This window comes from Vanacampus margaritifer, chromosome 15 (assembly GCF_051991255.1).
Source record: "Vanacampus margaritifer isolate UIUO_Vmar chromosome 15, RoL_Vmar_1.0, whole genome shotgun sequence".
In the NCBI taxonomy this organism is placed as follows: domain Eukaryota; kingdom Metazoa; phylum Chordata; class Actinopteri; order Syngnathiformes; family Syngnathidae; genus Vanacampus; species Vanacampus margaritifer.
The window spans coordinates 19,061,170-19,084,773 of record NC_135446.1 but is presented as its reverse complement, the minus strand read 5'-3'; the positions used below and the strand labels follow the sequence as shown (position 1 = coordinate 19,084,773).

General features: G+C 43.2%; 1 protein-coding gene across 3 annotated transcripts; it reads left to right on the top strand.

Annotated features, from left to right (window-relative positions):
- Positions 1 to 541: 541 nt before the first annotated feature.
- mybpc1 (myosin binding protein C1) lies at positions 542 to 22,542 on the top strand. 3 transcript variants are annotated; one of them, XM_077545502.1, is made up of 33 exons: positions 542 to 770; positions 3,674 to 3,700; positions 5,253 to 5,324; positions 8,436 to 8,483; positions 8,956 to 8,997; positions 9,420 to 9,461; positions 9,853 to 9,963; positions 10,151 to 10,299; positions 10,378 to 10,495; positions 10,583 to 10,631; positions 11,067 to 11,123; positions 12,536 to 12,702; positions 12,773 to 12,905; positions 13,513 to 13,527; positions 13,707 to 13,831; positions 13,918 to 14,023; positions 14,104 to 14,270; positions 14,358 to 14,523; positions 14,922 to 15,028; positions 15,108 to 15,244; positions 15,331 to 15,490; positions 15,581 to 15,685; positions 15,752 to 15,940; positions 16,451 to 16,585; positions 16,681 to 16,848; positions 16,922 to 17,010; positions 17,091 to 17,286; positions 17,362 to 17,501; positions 17,574 to 17,733; positions 17,872 to 18,008; positions 18,091 to 18,277; positions 20,084 to 20,122; positions 21,876 to 22,542. In XM_077545502.1, the coding sequence occupies exons 1-32, from the start codon at positions 749 to 751 to the stop codon at positions 20,101 to 20,103; spliced, it is 3,546 nt and encodes a 1,181-aa protein (XP_077401628.1). In that variant the 5' UTR covers positions 542 to 748; the 3' UTR covers positions 20,104 to 20,122; positions 21,876 to 22,542. The 3 variants fall into 3 exon arrangements, with proteins under 3 accessions (XP_077401628.1, XP_077401627.1, XP_077401629.1); XM_077545501.1 differs by lacking the exon at positions 20,084 to 20,122; XM_077545503.1 differs by lacking the exons at positions 13,513 to 13,527; positions 20,084 to 20,122.
- The last annotated feature ends 1,062 nt before the right edge of the window (positions 22,543 to 23,604 follow it).

The following is a 23,604-nucleotide window of genomic DNA, read 5'->3' as shown; positions in this document are numbered from 1 at the left end:
CGCACATACGCCATCCTTTTGGCTATAAATAATCTCTAAATCCGCCAGTGAAAGTAATCCCTGACAATACACTCGAAAGGACCATTTTGGGGCGCATGTGAAGAAAAGTGAACACGAGTTTTTGAAAACGTTTTGGTCTGAAAGCTGACAACAAAGACGAGGCGTGGTCATGCTTTAGCCCTTTGTTGACAGTCATTATTAAAGAAAACCAAAAGTCCCGCACTGTCAGTCAAATGTTTGGACCGGCTCACCCATTCGATAGCCCTAAAAAGTGTGTCAGAACTTTTGACCGGTACTGTAAATGAGAGAAAATAGCAGCGCATTATTTTCGCGCACCGCCTTGCTGCCTTCAATCCAAAAAGATGGCGTGGCAGCAGATGGGTTGAGGACAGCGATGCTCACCGCGGGCCAGACAGAGTTTGACTTTCCACAAGAGAGGAGAGGAGGAGCGTGCCATCTATCTATATAAGGCCCGAAAGCCGTGTCCCTCCTGGATCTGTCACCGTTCCTCCTCTCCCCCCCCCCCCCCCCTTGCCGAGATCTCCCAAACGTACCCCTGCGCTCTACCCTACTGCCATCACTCTCGTCAGAGTGCACCGACGTTCTCTCGCTCTACCTGCCACCCCCCCTTCCCTTGCTGGTGGACTTCCCGTGCCTCGTCCCGGCGACCTCCCGTTGAGTCCCACCACAGCTTGGAAGCTGCGCCTTTTGTTGACCGCTTGAAACTCTTATTGGGACGTGGCCCAAGATGCCAGAGCCTGAGAAGAAAGGTAAGAGTGCAGACGGATTGCCGATTGAGTAATACTACCCACTGGGCTAACGGTTTTAATTATGATTTTTGATTTTAATGTTGTATGATTGATGCATGCATGTAATAGAAATGCCAAAGCAGCAGCATCCAAATTGCAAATCAAACGTTGCTTGTGAGGTCGGGGCCCGTCCTGCAGAAGCGCTGGCCGGACTTGGGGTCAACGATACAAGTTGTTCCAGTTGTCTCCCAGATGATTAATGACAAAGTCCATATTAAACTAGACACCTTATCTAAAACCATCCCGTGGGTCCCCGCCCTCACTTTGGAACCACGACATCTGTCATCTGCAAGATCATGTCCATCAACATTCCTGTTTATTCCACGCCTGTCTGTCATTATGCGATGGTATTACTTCTGCCTTCTCCATTAGCGGCGACATGTCCACGAAGAGCGCATTCGAAACTTTTTGGGAGAATCTCGTGTCCAACTCGCTGATAGTTGATACGTTTGTTTGCTTTTAAAATAAACCTGCCATCCTTTGGAGGATCATCCATATGTTGCTTCCATCAAAATGATATATTGGTATTTTTTTTTTGCTTCCAAACGATGGTGCCAAAGTATGAGGGGATGCTATGAGCTGACCGAGCAACCAAATATCAGAGCGGATTCTTGTTGAGTGACAAGTGGTCATTTAAGTACGACTAAAAAGGGATCGCCAAAAAGTGAAGTCCCACTTAAGGCTTTACAGTTGTATCAAGGAAACAAATACGGTTTTTGATTGTCACCAGCCTCATTTTCACATTTTAACTAAAACAAAAACTTTGGTATGTGAAGCTTCTGTTCGTAATGTAAACCGACGACTGGGCGGTATTGGATTGTATAATATGCCATTACAGGATTTATCTTAACTCTTTGACTGCCAAAAACGTTAAATAACGTTTAGTAAAATCATATGGAGGAGTGCCAAAGACGTTAAAAGATGTTTTTTTTTTTCAAAACAGAGGTGAAACTAACCATTTTCTATTGTTGATTACTGAAAAACGGAATAAGGTAGAAACAAACTTTTTTTTCTGATGAAAGATGAGAGTCCAATCTTTCATTTGGTAGTATGTGTGTTTCCATAGTCCAAGCACATAATTTTCTGTGGACCTTGAAAGATCAGTCAAAAATGCTTAAATCGGCTGGCACCCACGGCATCCCTTTTCTGAAAACGTCTGGCAGTCAAAGAGTTAATTGAGAATTTGGTACAAGGATTGCATTTCCCTGCGTGCGCATCCATTGATCCCCCCTCGGAGACGCCCGGTGACAAACATTACCCCATAAATAGCAGCACATCCCACAGGAGATACTGTAAATGTGTGCAGAAAAGTATTGTTCTTCAAATGGATCGGACCAGCTGTTGTTTTAGACAACCCCCCCCCCCCACCACCACCACCACCCTCCCTACTTTGAATGCCGAACAGGAGATGATGGGTCGCCAGAGTATCCCCTCAGGGCCAAGATTCTTGTCCCTGGAATAGTTTGGAATGAGCTCACTTCTAATCCCCATCCCTTGTTCCCTGCCATCTCCCCTCCACTGACATCCAAGCCGCCTTCCCTCCCATTGGCCAGGAACCAGACCTGACAAGCCCACAGCTACTTTATACATGACTCAAAGGGCAGCCACCCCTTTTGACCCCCATGCCCAGACGCCTTCCCCACTACTGTCCTCACCTCGTGCTCCTTTGTCTTGGGTTTCACTCGGGGAGAAGCCCGCAGCGTCTTCAATGCTTGATGCAGTACTTATCGTGACAAAAGTCTCATGTTACACAACAGCCCATCATAAATGATCAGCTGACTGTCATCGAAAAAGAAATGGGACTTGATCCAAATCCACTAAAGCGGGTCAGTAGGAGCGAATGGGCGGGCTTCGGCAGAGGTTTTACTCGCACACTCAACAGTCGGGAAGCCTCGGCGAGCCCTTTTCTGTCTTGAGCACCAGTACAGGCGACAGCTGAGAACACCTGCAACCTTGTCAGCTGACCTGGGAGACCTCAAGAGGGTAAAACAAAACCTTTCTGCACCCCCGCATCTCTGCAAGCCCAGTTCGGGGCCGCATGATGTGATCCTGCAGGATTGCGCCGTGGTGGCCAGCGACGCAGTGTTCGGAAGCAAGCGTTGGCGGCTAATTTGGGGTTTTGGAACGCTGACATGGGGGAAATGAGCACAAAATTCAGGGACATCCGAAGCTGGGATGGCAACGGGAGAAAGTGGCTTTCAAAAGACGATGCATTGTCGGCAAATGTGCTGAAGACAGAGTTAAGATCAGTGATGCCGTAACTGGCTGCACACAGTCTCCAAGTAGCTGATATCTTGTGCTTTTCAAGGAGAAGAATGAGATTTTTGGTCCAAGTCCTGAATCCATGCCAGACAAAGGTCATGCTCACCCATCTCATGTTTGTTATCACTTTGCTGGTGTTTATCTTCTCCACTAAACCTTGACGGGAGCGCTGAGTCCCCCCACAAAAAAAAAACATGTTGCCTTCCATGGATTTGGCCATTTATGATGTGTCTTTCCGTAAGACAGTAAACACCTAAACAACGGTTAGGGGACTTAATCACAATCTGACCTAAAAAAAAAAAACAGGCAAGTCCAGATGTACCTGTATGTATTGGACATGGTTTTGCGCACCAATAATAATGCAGAGCTGAAAGGCTAGGGGTTTTAGATCTTGCATCCTGATACCTTTTTGTGTCACAGTTGTGCTTTCGTTACTGTGGTTGTACGAGGCCCGAGGGTGAACAAGTGGTGTGCCACAGGGCCGTCCATCCTAATCAGTTAAGACCGTAGGGAGTCAGTTAACAAAAATAGGTTAGTGTGTTGTGCATCAAATGCTGACGAACTGTTTTGTAATAGATATCTCCTTTCTCTTCTCCCTTTAGATGAGACGGCAAGTGAACAGCCGGCAGGTGAGTAGCCAATGACGGGTCCCCGCTTATCACTTCGCACCCTCAGATGTAGATCAGACAAGACTCAGGCTAGTCTGTGGTTGCATAAACGCTTCAGAGCATTAACTCTTTGACTGCCAAAAACGTTCAATAACGTTTAGTAAAATCCTATGGAGGAGTGCCAAAGACGTTAAAAGACGTTTTTTTCAAAACAGAGGTGAAACTAACCATTTTCTATTGTTGATTACTGAAAAACAGAATAAGGTAGAAACAAAATTTATTTTCTGATGAAAGATGAGAGTCCAATCTTTCATTTGGTAGTATGTTTGTTTCCATAGTCCAAACACATAATTTTCTGTGGACCTTGAAAGATCAGTCAAACATGCTTAAATCGGCTGGCACCCACGGCATCCCTTTTCTGAAAACGTCTGGCAGTCAAAGAGTTAAGGGGCACACTGATGTCGATAGTATCTTTGAGGGACCAAAGAATGGCGCCTCCCATCTACACCCAAGGTCACGGGTGAGATGGATCCTGCCAAGCTGACTTGGGGCTAATAGGCCAGTTGATCGCAGGGCACATGTAGACAACCACACTAGAAAATTTATAGAGTCTTTGGAATATCTGGAGAACAACTCAAGCAAGCACATAAGGAAGAACTACAGACAGAAATGTCTTAGCTAAGACTGAAACCTACAAACCTGTGCTAACCCACATGCTCCATTGTGCCGCCGAGCTTGATGGAACAGGTTTTGAACCAACAACCACATCTTTTTCCCATTTGGCCACTGCTGACCTAAGATCTGAGTGATACAATTGTACTAATGCCTTAGCCTTGCCTCAGTGTAGAGAGATTATGGACTCCAGCCCATTTCTGACTTCCCAAGAGCTGACCAGGCCGCACCTCCCGAAGAGGAGCTCGCAACCCCGACGAGAGGTCGATCCTTGGGAGACAATACGGGACTTGCTGCTGTGCGAGGACCACCAAGCCGTCAGCATCTCTGACATTCCTCTCGCCCGCCAGCTGATCCCTCGCTGTTGTTTCAGCTGACGCGCCGGGCCGGGCCGGGCCGGGCCGCCCCATGTGACGACAAGTGGATCGGTGGGCGGTGGGCGGCAAGCGGCTCGCTTTTTTTTTGCCCGCCGCCGGGATTTGACCTTGGAGCCCGCAGCATCTTGAGGCTCAGGCTGGGAGAAATTCTCCGAAAGCCTCACTAAAAATACCCCCCCGGGGACTTTTGCAGCAGTGGCTCGAATGGGTGACCCAAAGATGACCCTCGTGATTAGCAGTGCTAACGTTCGCAAGCTAGCGTAGTGAGTTAACGACGGGTTAACTGGGAAACCTAACTACGTTTGACCACCATTAATCCAAATCAACACATGTACATTTGTATGATGGAAATGACATTGTTGGTGTTTGTCTTGTGAGAATGCTTTGTAAATGTGTGTATTTTTGTGTGCGTGTCGTCGTCTATTTGGTGTACACGAGAGTGCGAGAGGCACGAAACACATGCTTTGAAAAGCTTTGTGCTCATCCAAATCCATCCACCGCTTTATTTGTCACATTATGTTCAGAAAGTGTTGCACCAGACAGTAACGGTGCCCCGCTCCTCCCTGTGATTTCCCTGGAGGTCTCTCCACCCCCAGGTGGGTAACCTTGACAACCCCCCCCTCCCCCCAATCCTCAATTCTGCCCCCCTTCCCCCCCCACACTCACGTCACGTGTTGGTTTGGGGTGTGCCATCACACGTATTCACTTTGCGAGGCCTGCAGCTTCTCTGCGGAGGAGGTACGATTGTGGTGTTTTTGTGGTTCTTATCGTCCTGCGCTCCCCTTTGCACTTTTGTCCTGTGGCTTGACGCTTTTCACGGTGAAGATGTTTTTGAGATATTGCAAGGTATGCCTCTGGGCGCACCAGGGGTGGTAGGAGTTTAAGGTAGGAGTGAAAGGTAGGTGTTGTAGGTAGGAGTGAAATGAGAACATATACAGGTCCAAATCTCAAAGAGGGACTAAAAGTGGAAATAATCCTGTCAAAAATATGGATCCCAATTTATATAAAAAGGTGAGTCGCCAAGTTTTCCAGGAGCAGGAATCGGAGAATGGTTGGACAAAGTTGTGTGACATTACGGTTTGCAGGTGTCTGTTAAGCAATTACGGGTGCATCTCAATAAATTAAAAAAATCATGGAGATCTTCATTTCAGGGATGTGATTTGACCAAAGTGAAATTATCTGAAAATTTAGCCGGGGGTCTGGGGGCCGCTGGCACTCGCTCATGGGTTTTCCGTGTTTTTAAGTACTTTCAATGCACTCACATGACAAAGAAATAGACAAAACAACAGCATAAATTTTCAATGTATATTGAACTATCCCATATAAAATGGCAGTTTTAGTCAACTCAAAATCAGTCACATTCAAAAACATTGGACTGCCTTTGCTTTTAAAAACTATCACTGAGAATATCATCATATCTAACTAATGTGATTACTAAGTTAACACATAAATAATGTTGAAGAGTTCAAATTTCATGAACAAATAATTGTATCATGACCAAATGAAAAGTAACTCATATTAGAGCATACCACAAATGTCTTTGTTATAGCAGAAGATGTTATCTGTCGGAGTCATGTGCATACACAATGAACTACTACTACAACTTAAAAAAAAAAAAAAAAAGCGTTTTTTTTTGGGGGGGGGGGGTCTTAAAAAAATTCGCGAATTAGCGGAAAAATCACATCCCTGTCATTTCTATCAGGAGTTCAGTTGAACAAGCGGAACTCATATTATATAGATTCATTGCACAAAGTCCAGATTTATAGCTTACAGTTAAGTTGATGAAAAAAAAAAAAATCTAATTGACCAAAAAGACATTTGAATGTTACATAATCAGTGATGTTTAAAATGAAAATTGGTTGAGTACTTTCCTATGTGGTGTGTTAGTCTGATATGAGTTTCACTTTTTGAATTAAACTACTAAACTAACTGAACTTTTTCGGCCCTGAACATCTTATATAGGAATTCTTCTTCACTAAGAATCACATTTTTGAGACCCTAAACGTGAATGAAAACTACCGATCTAATGTTTTCCGACATATTGACATTATGGCATTCCCCGATTTTACGTTTCATCAAGAGCAATGAAAAATGGAAGGCATACATAGAACAGGCCACGACGTACAAAAAAAAGTATTTCGTAGCCATATACTAAAGCTAACAGGAATTCCGCCATTTTGATTGACTTTGTTTTCAACGTTTTGAGGTCTTTTCTAGAGGTCATATTTGAACAAACTCAAATTTAGCGTACTGTTTAATCAAAACATGTTGAAGATGAAAAGTTTCTTAAAGCTTTTTATTTCGTCGAATGCTGTTGCCATGGCAACGCGCTGTTTACAAAGAAAAATGATGCTCTTTTTGATTGAACTCATGAGACTTTGCACACACGTAAGGCCTGGCAAAAATATTGATATTTTACAGGGTTTTTGTCCTATGTGTCAGTATCTCAACGTGCAAGTACACCAAATGTGACCCGGATTGCGAGGGCCCTTTATCTCAAAGAATTCTAATTTATTGAGATGCACAATTTAAATACAACTCTTTTTTTTTTTTTTTTTTCCAGGAAAGCTCAGTATTGTTCATTCGATTTGACATCATCATTGCTCTCCTTTTTTTTTAAAAAAACAAACAAACAAATCAATTAAAAAATTTTTAATAAATATATATTTTTTTTTTTTCACCAAATGTGACCCGGATTGCGAGGGCCCTTTATCTCAAAGAATTATAATTTATTGAGATGCACAATTTAAATACAACTCTTTTTTTTTTTTTTCCCAGGAAAGCTCAGTATTGTTCATTCGATTTGACATCATCATTGCTCTCCTTTTTTTTTTTTTTTTTTTTAAAAAAACAAACAAATCAATTAAAAAAAAATTAATAAATGTTTTTTTTTTTTTTTTTTTCACCAAATGTGACCCAGATTGCGAGGGCCCTTTATCTCAAAGAATTATAATTTATTGAGATGCACAATTTAAATACAACTCTTTTTTTTTTTTTTCCCAGGAAAGCTCAGTATTGTTCATTCGATTTGACATCAACATTGCTCTCCTTTTTTTTTAAAAAAAAAACAAACAAACAAATCAATTAAAAAAAATTTAATAAATGTTTTTTTTTTTTTTTTTTTCACCAAATGTGACCCGGATTGCGAGGGCCCTTTATCTCAAAGAATTATAATTTATTGAGATGCACAATTTAAATACAACTCTTTTTTTTTTTTTTTCCCAGGAAAGCTCAGTATTGTTCATTCGATTTGACATCATCATTGCTCTCCTTTTTTTTTTTTTTTTTTAAAAAAAACAAACAAATCAATTAAAAAAAAATTAATAAATGTTTTTTTTTTTTTTTTTCACCAAATGTGACCCGGATTGCGAGGGCCCTTTATCTCAAAGAATTATAATTTATTGAGATGCACAATTTAAATACAACTCTTGAGGTACTTTCTTTTTTGGTCGCTATTGTTGCACGCGTTTGGCACTTGCTGACTTGAACGCGCGCCACCAGGTCGCCGCTTGAGACGCTTGCAGGAATGAGCGCGATAAACGATCCACTGGCGATCTCACGCCATCACGCTATTTTTTGGCATTTTGGGGCTTTTTGCGCTCAAAAGGGTGCATGTCCACTCGATGTCACCCGTCTTGCTTGCCATTGAAGGATTTGCGTCGTGTTGCTAGGGTGGGTCTATTTGTCAACGAACGCTTGTATTGCAGATGACGACGGCGTCGCGGCCACTAGTCCGCCCCCAGCAACCCCTGCAGGTTGGTACCCAAAACCATGCCCGTTATTTAAGAGGATGGTTGGATCTTACCACGGCGAAAAGACGAGCCACAATTAAGTTCCCGAAAAGTCAGGGTTAGGATGTTACTTTGATAAGCATAAGGTCCACGGTTAGCATGACTTAACATTGAGATGCACGTCAGTGATCAGACGTACATGCAGTAAGTGTGTGTGTGACGCCCTGGCATCAACAAATAAAGACAATGATGCAAAACTGGTATTCCACATGTATGACGTGTAAGCATACTGTGGACGCTTATTACTTGTTATTGTTGTTGCACTTTCCTCCAATTAAAATGAAGCGTGAATAAGAATAAATAAAAGCGTCTTTAACAGAGCATCTAACAGCAAATGTTCAATGGCGCGGGCATCAAGAGTGAGTGGAAACCGCCTTCCTTCTACATGTGAGCCTACCCTGATCATTTTCCGCGATGACTGTGCTTTTTTTCACAGAAGAAGCCAATTCACTCAAGAAACTCTCAATTGAGCTGCCTAGTAAGACGCCTCTGTTCAGTCCCGTTACAGCGTTTCTGACCAACGTGGTCGCCTTCCCTAAATCACTAAATCCCCCCTTCCCCCCCCCCAAAAAAAAAAAATCGAGCGTAGGAAATATGCTAGCATATTTTTGGTGTGTTTGGACAACGTTTGGTAGTACAACAGAGAAAAGTGGGGATGTCTCCTTGCTAACAAATTAACATCCACCTTTTAACTCAAGATTACACTTTCAATTTTGCCCTTTTGGAGTATTTCCCTTCAAACAGCAGATACGATCCATTGTTAGTCCCCCCCCCCCCCCACAAAAAAAAAAAAAAAAACTAATCGCCTGGCATTTTTTGTGTTGGCGTGTGCTTGCTACAGCGGACTTTACAGTACTATTCCCGCCAATGTGCTGTAAATCTCTCTTTGTCTTTATTTAGATGATAGCGTCCCTGTTACCTCCATGGGGAGAAAAGACTCAGGTAATTGAGTGGTAGTCACTAGAGAATGTTGATATTGTCACACACACACGCTAGGGAATCGAGAATAGTGTTTCTTTTATTTACGATCCTCCGTCATCCTTGCTGGACATCATATGAAGTAAGTTTTTTTTGTTCCCTCACGTCTACCATGCTTTCAATGTCGCTTAAACTGCTGCTGCTGGTGAAAGTGAGAGAACATGTCCAAGTGTGCGTTGTCCTGTCAGTCTGTCAGTCAGTCTGTCAGTCTGTCAGTCAGTCTGTCTGTGTGTTAGAACTAAACAGTTCAAAAGGCGGGTGGTTTTAATGTGGTTCCAACCAACGGCGACCAAAGTGAGCCATTTCTCCTTTTTGAAATTGACAACTGTGTGCATTTGTCCTCAATGTGAACCAGTGTGGTCTTTGGGCGAATCCCAGCCCCCGGAGGAACTGGAAAAGCCCATCGAGACCCCACCACTGTCCACCCTGCTGACGGAGAAACCCGTGAGCGGCGCGGTGACAGTCGGTAAGCATGTGAAGAAAGCAAACCGCTACTACTCAAGATTCATTGGGATAGGTGACGAAAACATCCTCTTGGGTCTCGGAAAGGAACCACATTTTTTTTACGTTTGGGAATGTAAACCGCCTATCTGAGAAATAGAGTCCACACTCACAGTAATGTCCACGTTTGTCATTTCCGCTGTCCGACCAAGGTGGGGACATCACCTTTGTCGCCAAAGTGGAAGCGAAAGACCTTCTCCGCAAACCCACCATCAAGTGGTTTAAGGGGAAATGGATGGACTTGGCCAGCAAGACAGGCAAGCACCTGCAGCTCAAAGAGATCTTTGATCGCAACACCAAGGTAAGAATTAGCATCTGGCGGCCATCAGGATAAAACAAGCGGTTCTGCGACGCCACTTATATGCGTCTCCTCCGCCAGGTCTACACATTCGAGATGCACATCATCAAGGCCAAGGAGAACTACGCGGGCAATTACAGGTGCGAGGTCAGCCTCAAGGACAAGTTTGACAGCTGTTCCTTTGACCTGGAAGTGAAAGGTCGGTTAAAGCGCCGAGCAGGTGCTGTTGTCGAGACGCGCAAAAACAACGAATGAGTTACTGTGAACGCCTCTCGCTGTCTTCCAGAAGCTGGGGGAGGTCAAAGTTTTGATATCCGATCCGCTTTCAAAAGGAGGTAATGCAAGAAGACGCGTCGATCATTGTGGAGTGTGTATTCAGTATGCAACACAAAGGTAGAATTTTGTAAATGCATACAGTTTGATTGACAGCGGTTGTATCATTGCAATCAACCCACCGACTCAACCGCCCTTTACACAAAGGCAAACTCTGATATATTAAATCCCCCTCAAACAATGTGTATGCGAGGCAATACAAAGCATCCTCATGCCATTGCGCCGTCACACTGCGGCAATGTCACCCGGGACGCAAGACTTACACAAACCACCTTGTTCCAAAAAAAACCAAAGACTGCGTCTTGTGTAAGCACCAATCAATTGTTAGCTCGCGGCTAATACACTTGATTGAGCGTTGGCTTTGTGTTGCACTTTTCGCATTGTTTTCTTGAGATTGTTTCATGAAGTCTTGATTAATCTTTCCCTGTTAACAACAGCACCGAAGGCCAAGAAGATGCAGGGGAGCTTGACTTTAGTGCTCTCCTTAAACATAGGTGAGAATCATATGCCCAACCGCTGAGTGGATTGTTGTCCTTTCTTCCAGTGTTGGTTTCATGCTTTTCTTTTGGCTTCCTTTGAAAACGGATTCATATGATTTGAATGGCGAGCCTATGTCTAGCGCGCTTCTCTTGGTTGCTCAAAGCAAACGCAACGATGCCTATTTCAGCTCAAGCTAAACAAGACACGACCAGATAAATGATCCATTTATTTTGGGCTTGTCTCTTTTTCTCCCCTACATATTCAGACATCAAAGGTTAGTAGAGCAAAAACCATAGGTATTAAAAGCATTAGATCTTACCGCAGGTGAGTACCGTAATCTTGTAGAGTTCCCAGCATGACGGGCGACTCCCCGGATTGGTCGAGCGAAGGGTGTTTGGCGTACAGTAGCGTGGTAACACTTCATTTGAAAAGCAACATTCCGAACGGCTCCTGTGGGCAGTCGCTAATGATGGAAATGGTCTTGGCGCACCGTTTCCCATTGTTAAAGATGCTATATTGAGCCACGGAGAAATGATGCGGTGAAATAGTGTTATCGCTACATTGTCATTCTATTTCTTGTGAGAAATATAAGGCAAATACAGCCATGTTTATTTCGGCTTTCCGCATAATAATTGCCTGAAAATAAACAGAAGGAGTAAAGAATGGAATAACATCTTCTGATGCTTTTATCGAGCTAACTTTCAGACATTTGAAAAAATGTCCATGAAAGATGGAATTGGTTGAATGTTCTCCTAACACAAGTCGAGTCAATGAGTTTACTAACCCGGATCTCACAAATCTAACCTCCAAGATTCTAACACTGTGCGAGCTTCCCTGACTGGATCAATGGAATGAGCATAATATAAAGGAATGGGCCTGATAGGAGGAAAACCAGTTCATGTTTGTTGCGGGCAAGAATAACTTTTTAGGTTTGGGGGAAAAAAAAGGGAACTTGGGAATAAAACCACAGACAAGAGAACAACAAAAATGAGCTGAAGTAAATCACAGACAAGGCTGGTAAGGCCATAGGGGCTGATTGACAGAAATATTGCATACTTCAATTTGGTCCGATTGACGATTTAAAAAAAAAAAATCCAATAGTCAAAAGTACTCAAGGGTACCAATAGATGTTTCTACCATGTTATTTGTTGGTAGCCCAAAAAAACGTGTCATGATAAGTAAAAAGGAAAAAAAAAGGTTATCCTCAATGTATGAACTTTAACCTTTTAGACTCATACCAAAATTGACTTTCTAAGATTAAGGTAAAACTCAGGAAGACTTTGGATGAAGCCCATCCCTTTGTGTGACACGTCCTGAGGAAAATAAAGATGACTGTACAGAATCTCACGCTACAGTTAAAATTCCTCAAGACATGTTACAAACACCCTCCTATGTCTCTGGTCCTCACACAATATCAACCCCCCAGGGAGCACAAACAGCAGGACGACACCCCCGAGGTGGACGTGTGGGAGATCCTGAAGAAAGCCCGTCCGGATCAATACGAGAAGATCGCCTTCATGTACGGTATCACGGATTTGAGAGGCCTGTTGCGCAGAATGAAGAAGATTCCCAAGGAGGAGAAAAAGAGCGAAGGTAAAGCAGTTCGGCCAGTTTGGGATTCCAGCGAGAACAACGCTGACGTGAATGTGTGCCACTTTTGCAGCCTTTGCAAAGAAGTTGGACCCTGCGTATCAGGTGGATAAAGGAGGCAAAATCCGCCTGGTCGTTGATCTGACTGACCCCACAGTCGACCTCAAGTGGTACAAAAATGGACAGGAGATCCGTCCCAGTCCCAAGTATGTGCCAATCTCGCCTAAATGTTGCCAGCTGGAAACGCAAATGAAGCGCATTTCATACGATGCCATTCATTTGCGGAAATGTGTCTTTCCATAGTAGTTGTCTCACTGATTTCTTCTCGACTTCAATGTGGCTCTCTCTTGTGCAGAGCTACATTTGAGTGATAATCTCACATGTACTGTGGCGTTTAATCGCTTTTTGTATGCCTCTATACAGGAAAGGGTGGTACCTCCCACACAGGTCTTTAACTGAGTGTGGCTTTTGCAAGAGGGTAGATGGAGGTTTTGAAAAAGTGTGTTTAGCGTTCTAATGGAATGTATTTCGAGGAAGTGAAGATTAATCCCTCCAGAATGATGCTAGACTTCCAAAGTAAGCTAATTTGAAGTCAAAGTCAAAGCCACGCCAAGCTAAAGCCATTTGGGAGGCTATTGCTGTGTTCTGGTTTCATCGCCAGGACTTCCTGGTTGACTACCACCCCCCCAGGCATGATGTCTCTTTGTCTATGTCTGTCTATGTCTTGTCACGTCATGATGCTCCTTCCTGTCTGCCATAATCACTTCCTGCACACTGTGTGCTCTGGCGCTGTCCTGGCTCTGGCACCTTAAGTCAAAGTCAAAGGAAGTAAGTCAATTTGTCTGTCCAGCTACCTCCTCGTTTAGTGTTGCAGAGTTTTAGCTCTTGTCCAATCTGTTGTGCACAATGCATGCTGAAAAATTGATTCGACACTTCCCCTATTTGACAAAGGGTGAGAGTTAAATCAGGCGAGTTGTTAGCTAAGCTAACTAATGGATCACGTTTAGGTACATATTTGAGCACAAGGGCACACAAAGGATCCTGGTCATCAACAACTGTGCTCTGAACGATGATGCAGCATATTCTGTGGCAGCAGGAGATGAAAAGTGCGCCACCGAACTGTTTGTCAAAGGTATGGCAAGGACGTTTTTTAATCTAGACACTTGGTAAAGCTTCAGCAGTTTTCTCTTCAGCGCTATGGCCGTTTCTCGACCGCAGAATTACCAGTCAAGATGGTGAAAGGTCTTGAGCCTGTGACGACCACAGTGAACGAGAGGGTCGAGCTAGAATGCGAGGTGACAGAGGAAGGCGCCCAGGTCAAATGGTAAGAAGATGGTGTAAAAACCAGGATTAAAAACGACATAGAAACTTCCTTTTCCTGAACCACTCTTTTTTTTCTTTCAGGATGAAGAACGGTGTTGAGATTCCAACAGGAGTCCGATCCAGGTATCGAGTCAAGTGCGAGGGAACCAAACACTACCTGGTGATCGACGACGCATCCCTGGAAGACACTGGGACTTACTCCATCATGGCTACTGGCGGCACATCCGAGTGTCACGTACAGGTTGATTGTATGTATACACTGATGTTTAATTCACTTGCCGTTATCGTAGGATGGCTTTGTTCAGCCTTGAGATGAGCTTAACTCTGGTCAATAGTGAAACCATTGAAGATCCATCAAGACCTGCAGGATACTAAAGTGAAGCTGGGCAAGCCTCTCAAGCTGCAGTGTGAGATCTCCCCAGGAAACGTGCCGGGCCGATGGTACAGGAATGGACAGTTGATTCAGGAAAACGACCGCATCACCATCGTACACAAAAATAAGTATGACCCCATTGTTAGAGCCTAAAAATTATATATGCACATAAGTGTTTAACTCTTTGACTGCCAAAAACGTTAAATAACGTTTAGTAAAATCCTATGGAGGAGTGCCAAAGACGTTAAAAGACGTTTTTTTCAAAACAGAGGTGAAACTAACCATTTTCTATTGTTGATTACTGAAAAACGGAATAAGGTAGAAACAAACTTTTATTTCTGATGAAAGATGAGAGTCCAATCTTTCATTTGGTAGTATGTGTGTTTCCATAGTCCAAACACATAATTTTCTGTGGACCTTGAAAGATCAGTCAAAAATGCTTAAATCGGCTGGCACCCACGGCATCCCTTTTCTGAAAACGTCTGGCAGTCAAAGAATTAATATTGAATACCTTTGTTTTTTGCAGGCTTCACGAACTTTCAATTGAAACAAGCACCCTTCACGATGCCGGAGATTACACGTTTGTACCTGAGGGGTACTCACAGAGTCTATCTGCCAAGGTTAATGTCATAGGTACGTTCCAAAAAAGTCTCACTGACTTGAAATCACAACACACAAAATACTAAAGCCTTTCATAAACAATTGTCTTCAGACCCTCCAAAGGTGCACCTGGAGGGCTTGAACTTCGTAGACAACACTGTGACAGTCGTAGCTGGAAACAAAATGCGCTTGGAGATCCCCATCAGTGGAGAACCTGCTCCCAAGGTGGTGTGGATGAAAGGTGAAAGGGTCAGTATTGAACTTTTGTCTGCAACCTGGGTAGATGCTACTTCACGAGGTCCGAAATCATTGGACACCCACATTTCTTGTCTCAGGTTATTCTTGAGTCAGGCAATCGTGTCCGAGCTGAAACATATGTTGACCAGACGAGCCTGACGATTGACATCACGGAACGCGAGGACTCGGGCAACTATAAGCTCGTTCTTCAAAATGAGGCTGGTGAGGCCTCGGCTAGCATCAAATTGAAGGTTGTAGGTAAGAGATGACCCCGCCCACCAAAAAAAAAGGACTATCGCATGCCTTGACAGGATCTCTAAAACTCAAAACCACTTTCTCTTTCTTCAGACATCCCCGATTCTCCAGAAGCTCCTTTGGTCCCTGTGGTCGGTGGTGATTGGTGCACTATGACGTGGGAGGCCCCCAAATACGACGGGGGTTCACCAATTTTAGGTAAATGTCAAAATGCCTACCTCACAAACGTACTGTGCAACCAAAAGTTATGTTTGCCTTCCACAGGCTACTACATTGAGAGAAAAAAGAAGCAGAGCTCAAGATGGATGAGAATTAACTTTGACCTGATCAAAGAGAACACATACGAGCCCAAGAAGATGATTGAAGGCGTGCCATATGAAGTGCGGATATTTGCCATCAATGCCATTGGGGTGTCCAAGCCCAGTGAGCCATCCAAAGCCTTTACCCCCCTCGGTGAGTCATACAAAATGATCCCTTTAAAGCTCCCCGGGACAATGGTTCAGTTTTCCATTGGCACCGTCTATGGCATGCCTTATTTGAACACAATATTGTCAACAGCATGTAACGCGTGTAAACCGGCTGTTGTCGTTTTTTTTTTTACGGGGAGTTCAGGATGAATGTAAGTGCGTGACGTGCCCTTGGAGCCCCAAACACACAGCTGTTGCCTCCCGTTTCACCGCCATCCAAAGCATTTAACTAAGACTTCCATTGGCCACGCAGGAGCTTTAGAAGATATTAAAAATGTCTTTATGATGACTGCCAAACCATCTGCGGATTATAGGTTTAGGAGATTAGGTCCATGAGAGAGTTCAGTAGGAGTGAAATGATTCAGAATAAAGAGTGGATAGAGACCAAAGGTTGGCAGACAGTGAGGCGCCGTGCTCATGTGTTTATGTGTTGATCTTGTTTGCGTACGTTGTCACAAAAACAAAAGTCTGACGAACACTATTTGCATCCTCCAAGCTGTGACCAGTGAGCCCACCATGCTGGTGGTGGATGACGTGACTGACACAACAGTGACCGTCAAGTGGCGTCCTCCAGAAACCATCGGAGCTGCTGGCCTTGATGGGTATTTGGTGGAGTACTGCCTTGAAGGATGTAAGAAAGCGCACTCGCCCACAAAGCGGTGACAAAGCCGGGCTATCCTTGATCAAATTTGAGGTTGAAAAGATGCAATGTTTCTTGACTGACAGCTGAAGAATGGGTACCAGCCAACACTGAACTGATAGACAAGACCAGATACACGATCACAGGCCTGAAACCTGATACTAAAGTCTTCATTCGAGTCAAGGCTGTCAACGCTGCCGGAGCCAGCGCCCCACGGAACACTCAACATGCAGTTCTTGTAAAGGAGGTCATCGGTAAGAAGAAAATGCAGAATAAAAAGAGAAATGATAGTTGCCTCTGAAAGATAATTGATGGCTCCTTCTTAAGAACCACCCAAGATCCGTGTCCCCCGACACCTGAAGCAGACTTACACTCGAAAAGTCGGGGAAACGGTCAACCTTGTAGTGCCATTCATGGTAAGGCACTGTCAAAGTCCATGGAGTCCTTTTCCCAGCATCGTGTTTCTCCTCACATTTCTGTGACAATATCCATACAGGGCAAACCTAGACCGAAAGTCACTTGGCTGAAAGACGGTCAGCCCATAGATCCTGCCCATGTGAACATCCGAAACACGGATTGCGACAGCATCATTTTTATCCGTAAAGCCGAACGCAGTCACTCTGGAAAGTATCAAATGAAGGTCGAGGTCGAAGGCCACGTGGACTCCGCTGAGATGGACATACAGATCATAGGTAAGGGAATGAAGCCTGTAAAGAACGTTTTCATGGCTAAGCCCTTGGCTCATGTTTCCATTTCCATACTGTCAGACCTACCTGGGCCTCCCCAGCTTGTGACAATCGAAGATGTCTGGGGAGAAAATGTATCTTTGTCCTGGACCGTCCCCAGAGATAATGGGAATGCTGCAGTTACTGGCTACACCATTCAAAAGGCAGACAAGAAGACAATGGTAAACAATGAATTTGGTGAAATATGCAAAGTCGAACTGCTAGTTTGTCACATTTGAATGTGCTGAACGTAGGAATGGTACACATGCCTTGAGCACTACCATCGCAACTCCATCGCCATCACTGAACTAGTGGTCGGTAACGAGTACTACTTCAGGGTCTTTTCTGAAAACATGTGTGGACTTAGCGAGTCGGCCACCCAAACCAAGAAAAGCGCCCTCATCCTCAAAGAAGGTACGAGTTAACACTTTCTTCTGATAAGTAATGGTTTGTGGAGGGTTTTTTGTTAGCTTAGTCGGATCACATACAATTGCTCACCTGATGCTACTCAGTATCACGCACAACCTCACTCCTTTACCCTTGCACCCGCAGACATGAAAATGAAAATCTTTGACTTCAATGACCACGACTTCAACGAGGCCCCCAAGTTCACGCAGCCACTCATCAACACATTTGGCATTGCCGGCTACAACACCACTCTCAACTGCAGCGTGCGCGCCCACCCCAAGGTAGGAATGGGGCAAGCTGGAACTCAACGAAGAAGGACTCCAGGAACCCTAACCCAAAAGTGTTTTTGCGTGTTTGCCGCAGCCCAAAGTGATCTGGATGAAGAACAAGATCATCATTGGCGATGACCCACGCTACCGCCAGTTCAGCAACCAGGGCGTGTGCACGTTGGAGATCAGGAAACCCAGCCCTTACGATGGCGGCGTGTACACCTGCAGGGCCACCAACGACTTGGGGGAAGCCCAGGTGGAGTGTAAGCTGGAGGTCAAAGGTACGTGTGGACACAGAGCAGACTGCCGTGGTTGCCCGGCACCACTTTGCATATTTGGTTACCCAAAGCTTGAATTGCTCTCTTTAAATTTGAATTTAAATTATCATTTATAAAAGTACCCAATGAGTGAAAAAGAGCTATGGGAGGCCAATTTAAAGATGGCACAAGTGTTTCAAACGTGTGTTGGGGAAAATCCTAAGGTCTGGCGTGTAAGGACATGTAAGTATCTGTTGTTTTTTGTCACAGAACATGTTCATAGATTAAATAACCATTTTAACTCTTTTACTGCCAAAAACGTTTAATGACGTTTACTAAAATCCAAATGAATGCCGTCAAAAACGTTAATTGACGTTTACTACGGAGGGGGGGGGGGGTTTCTCAAAGGGCAGTGCAACGTCTGTGCAGCGCTGCCTTTCATTGGGGTTGTAAAATCCCCCAACAGCCACTAACTATGGCCAGCAGATGGCAGCATTGTATCTCTTTTCAATGGGCTCCCGGTAATATGAAATTACACTGAAACATGACAAATCTGATGAAATAGAACGTTTTCAAGGATGACGTGAATGATCAAAGCCTTTGTCATATTAAATGAATTACAATTTTGTACAGAAAATGTATCTTTTCACAAAAAGCTAGTTTCTTTTCAATTTTCGCTCAATGTCACTCAAATTACCTATTTTCAAATGGTGATTACTATAGAACGGAATAAGGTAGAAACGTACTTTTTTGTCATGAATGAATGGAACACGATCTTTCATGTGGTACCCACCATGTTTATGTAAATGCTCGAAATCGGCTGGCACTGTCGGGGTTGTTTTTTTTGGGGATAACGTTTGGCAGTAAAAGAGTTAAAGTGTTAAGTGCCACACATTTCCCATATGTCCATGAAGACATTCCATCCAGTTATCTTTAAAGCCCTCTCATGGACTAAATTATTCAAAGGCTCACTTCTGCTCTAAATTAGATATACATATAGAGTACAGTACGTACGGACTAGATGTTGCAGTACCACCGGTAACTGTGTGGGGGCAGTGTTGAAAATGGAAGTGAATACTTTTCAAAAATGGTGGCTGCCAATCCAAAAAAATAAAAAAAAATCAACATGGACTGCCCTTGAAGTGTCATCTGCAGTCTTTCATTTGACCTTTAAACTTAATGAGGACATTATTTATATGTCCCCCACCAGAGCAGCGCCCCCTGGCTCAACCTACGCAATGGTGTCTCGAAACTCGAAAAATATTTTTGATGGTACAACGAGCATGAATGAGCCTTCACTCGTCAAGACAATCAAGCAACCAACGTACCCAATGAAAAGCATATATCTCCACATTTGTGTTTTTCTTTTGATCCAATATGGATTCAAAACAAAAACAAAATGAGAGATACATGTGCTCCTTGGTTGGTAACAACTGCTTCTTTGCAAATGTACCTTTAAAAATATAGATGGTTCACCTCACGCTAACTTCATTGATGTATTGTTCCAAGAGCAAAAAGTCTTCTTTTTTTTTCTTTTCCTTTTAACATGTTTTGCCCACATTACCATTTTAAAGAAGCTAATGTTATTATGGCAAGGGTGCGCTAACGACAGCAGCAGGTAGTGTACACGATTAAATGTCATTTCATGTCAATTTTCATCTTCACTTCTTTGACTTTACAGCGTTTTGATCACAAATGGGGTCACTTTCACTCGTTAACTCCTCATATAAAAAGAGTTCAGTAATCAGTCAGCGGTACACCCCCTGGTGCACACATATAACCCCATGTAAACATTTTTGTTAACCCATATTTTCTTCTCTCTCCCCCCAGTCCAAACTCAAGAATTATGAATATTTTTTCTCACATAAGGTAAGCTTTCATATGGATCTGGCATATGAAGCTTATGTCATTCATTATGCATCCCGCCGTCAGCCTGCTTCCTAACTTTTGAGTTGCTGGTTGGGACTGTGGCCGCTATTCCCCTTGCAGGAAGTACCCCCTCTTGGAAAAGAACGTCGGCCATTTTAACGTAACGGGATTTGCATGATGCCTCATAGCTGGACTCCTTTGCAAGTCTATTTTGCATTTCTCACTGCCGTATTGTGACTCTTGAGTGTTGTGTGCAGACGACACGAGGTGAGTAAAATGGCTTGCTAAGCTGTACGGAAACAACAGATGACGTATCTTTTTATTTTCTCATTGGCTGCCATCAATGGAATTTTTACAGCAGCCCAAAAAAAAAAAGAAGTTACCTTTTGGTGCATAATTTTTCGTGGTCTTTTCTGTGCTGGATGATTTTGTTTTTGGCAGTGCGGCTGTATGTGCGAAGCCTCAGCTTGTGTCCCAGTTCAGTTCTACTTTGTTTGGAATTGTTTAAACTGGTCTAAAACAACCCATTTAAACTAACAAAAAAAAAAAAAAGTAATACTTTAAAAGCTTACTTTTGATGGAATCTTGCACTGAAGATGTGCTGCATGCTGGAGAAGTGTAAAGAAAACGAGTTGTTAAATGATGTTGATAGTAAAAAGATAAGAATAATTTAAAACACTACTTTAAACAATTAGTAGAATAAAGTAAAATACTCACCCTTTGACCCAAATTAGTTGTTTTTTTTAAAGATACAAGCCTTCGTCGATAAGGGTGCCATATAGTGACTTCAACTCCACTCCACAAACAAACAGCAGTTTGGCACATAAACAATTCTTTCGAAATGAATCTTCAAGCTGTTTATTGCCACCCCAAGTTGAAGTTTTCTGTCAAACGAAGCATAAAACAAAGAGAATTACATGTTTTCATAACAACCAAATATTCACTGCTAGCTTAATGCTACTACATAATGGGGAAACGGCATCGTCGAGCTAATGAAACTCGCAGAAAAAATTGCTCTGTCGTAACTAGGGGTGGGAATCTTTGAATGCCTCCCAATTCGATTCGATTCCGATTTTTGGGTCTGCGATTCGATTCAGAATCGATTAAGGATGATTTTTTTATTCGAAATGATTTGATCGATAATGATTTTTGGTTCAATCTATAGATGTGCAAGGAATCGTAATGATCTACTCCAGTCTAACTCGCTAAATGCTAAAATGTGCTCGACTTTTATCACGCAAAAGAACAGCTCCACGCTGCAAAAAAACAACTTTTATTGGAATAACTTGATCGGGACTTTTTCCTTCTACTCTCTAATGTGGCTACAACTTAACAGTGTATCAGAACGCGTGGAACCACACTGCCCCTCAGTGGCCAAATCGGGTACAACATGAACAGCGCTCCAAAATGAGAATCGCGATTCTTATGAGAATCAATTTTTTGGCACACTCCTAGTCGTAAAGCTTTAAGGTGGAGTAACAAATGTAGACAGATCATATCAAATTACAGTCACATATTCTTTATCCTCATTGCGGCTTACTGTGAAGCCATGACTTAGTGGCACTTTATAAGCTTTTCATGTGTCAGCTGGTTTTGAGTTTTTGGGACAAACTTTTGGGGCTCACGATCCACAAACACAAAGAAGAACTGAAACGGGACAAACTACATGTACAGCTTTCTGCTAAAACCCCTTTCGGCTGTCCGTCCCGACCTGATCACGAGTGTCCCCTCTTGTTCCCCACGCCCACCCTAGGAGGGTTCACCTTCTACGAACTCATGCAACGCGGCGTGCCCCTCCACCTGATTGACAAGTACATGACGGAGACGAAGGTTGTCGAACAAGACAAGTAGAGACTTGTTGAGCTTTTGTTGCAAATTGTGCTGCCACGAGTGATGCCCCTCTTCTCTCACCTACACCCAACCACAACGGGAGGCCGGCAGATGCGGGGATGGAAGGGTGAACGGGGGGGGGGAGGACGCACTGGTCTTTGTGTGGCATGCTGTGTCACCCTCTGTTTTTTATTTGTACGTCTCAGTCAGCTCAGATGCATGTCAGCAGTTCTTTTTGTTTAGCTTAAGTGTGAAAACGGCATTAATAACAACACACTTCATGTTCTTTTTTCTTTTCTTTTTTGCTGGGGGTGGAGGTACTCGGTAAGGGGGGTCATGTATAAACAAATGTTTGTTTTGTCTTTGTATGGCGTCCCTGAAGAAAACTGCTGGATAAATGAATGTGTTGATGACTCATCATCTTAAGAAGAGAGGAAAGTGGATACAAAAATGTGGTTTATTCTGCATGAAATCTTGTCATTTTTTTGGATTCATATTGGTGACTTGGGCAAAAACTGAAGCTCGGTCCAAATGTGCATGCCTTTGTAATTATGGCCTATGGATTACAATAAATGGCAATTTTAACTATGGCACTGTTCCTGGATATCTAAACAGCTATTCCACTATTTACATTATTATTATTATTTTAATGAACGTGTCTTTTACTCTGTTTAAATGTGAATATCATATAAACGTAGGCTGTATACCAAAAATACAATACACTAAAAAGTCATTCTCTTTTTACACCAGATATTATTCCTAAACACTATTATATTGTATTGTGGAGATACGGTTAATGACGAGACGAGGAGACGAAGGCAAGTCATTTTTTTCCTTACACTCTACACAAAACTCAGTTACATAGCAAGCGACAAGCTACTACCCTTGAACCATTTCTTATCTATCACCCCCTTAAGCAAGAAACATCACACTCCCACTCCTTTTAAAGGTACAGATCCCTGGTGAATGTCTATAAATCTCAAACTCTGGTCCTCAGTGTGCCTCAAATGTGCTGTTTTGAATCATGTGTGTTAGAGGTGGTATATTTCTAAAACACAGGTGGCACACTTGGTCCTCGAGTGTCGCAGTCCTGCAGGTTTTGGATGTTTCCCTTCTCCCACACAGCTGATGCATGATCAGCTCATCAGCAAGCGCTGCATAAGCCTGATATTTGCCCACCACTGATATAGACTCAAACATGCAGGAATTTAGCCCTCAAGGACTAAAGATTGCGAGCTACTTCTTTTCCTTTTGGCTTTTCCCTTCATGGGTCGCCACTGATTGAGACCTACTCTATCCCTTAATTGGAAGCCACTAAAACATTATGCAGCTTGAACAATGAATGTCTGTCACTGTGCTAAAATATTAGAAATATGCACTTAATTGAATTAAAATGTAATTCAAATAATTTAAATAAAAATGGTACCAAAAATAGTAGTTTAACACCAGTTCTTAAATCTTTAAATGTCTAGTGTCAAACAAAATTGAGCCCACATCACTTGTCTAAAATAAAGACGGGAATGAACGTTGTTCATACAACTGCACAATATTGTTAGCTAACAATTTTAGATTAGAACTAGATTGAGGTTATAGCTGTTAAATTAACACCACAACGCAGCAAAGTTTACGGATACATTTTACTAATCTGTAAT

What these genes read in the sequence shown, in the direction of transcription:
- mybpc1 (XM_077545501.1), top strand. Translation starts at nt 749, where the DNA reads ATGCCAGAGCCTGAGAAGAAAG. An exon ending in CGATCCGCTTTCAAAAGGAG is followed by an intron (nt 10,632 to 11,066) that starts GTAATGCAAGAA and finishes TGTTAACAACAG; the next exon opens with CACCGAAGGCCAAGAAGATG. An exon ending in AGGCAGACAAGAAGACAATG is followed by an intron (nt 17,502 to 17,573) that starts GTAAACAATGAA and finishes TGCTGAACGTAG; the next exon opens with GAATGGTACACATGCCTTGA.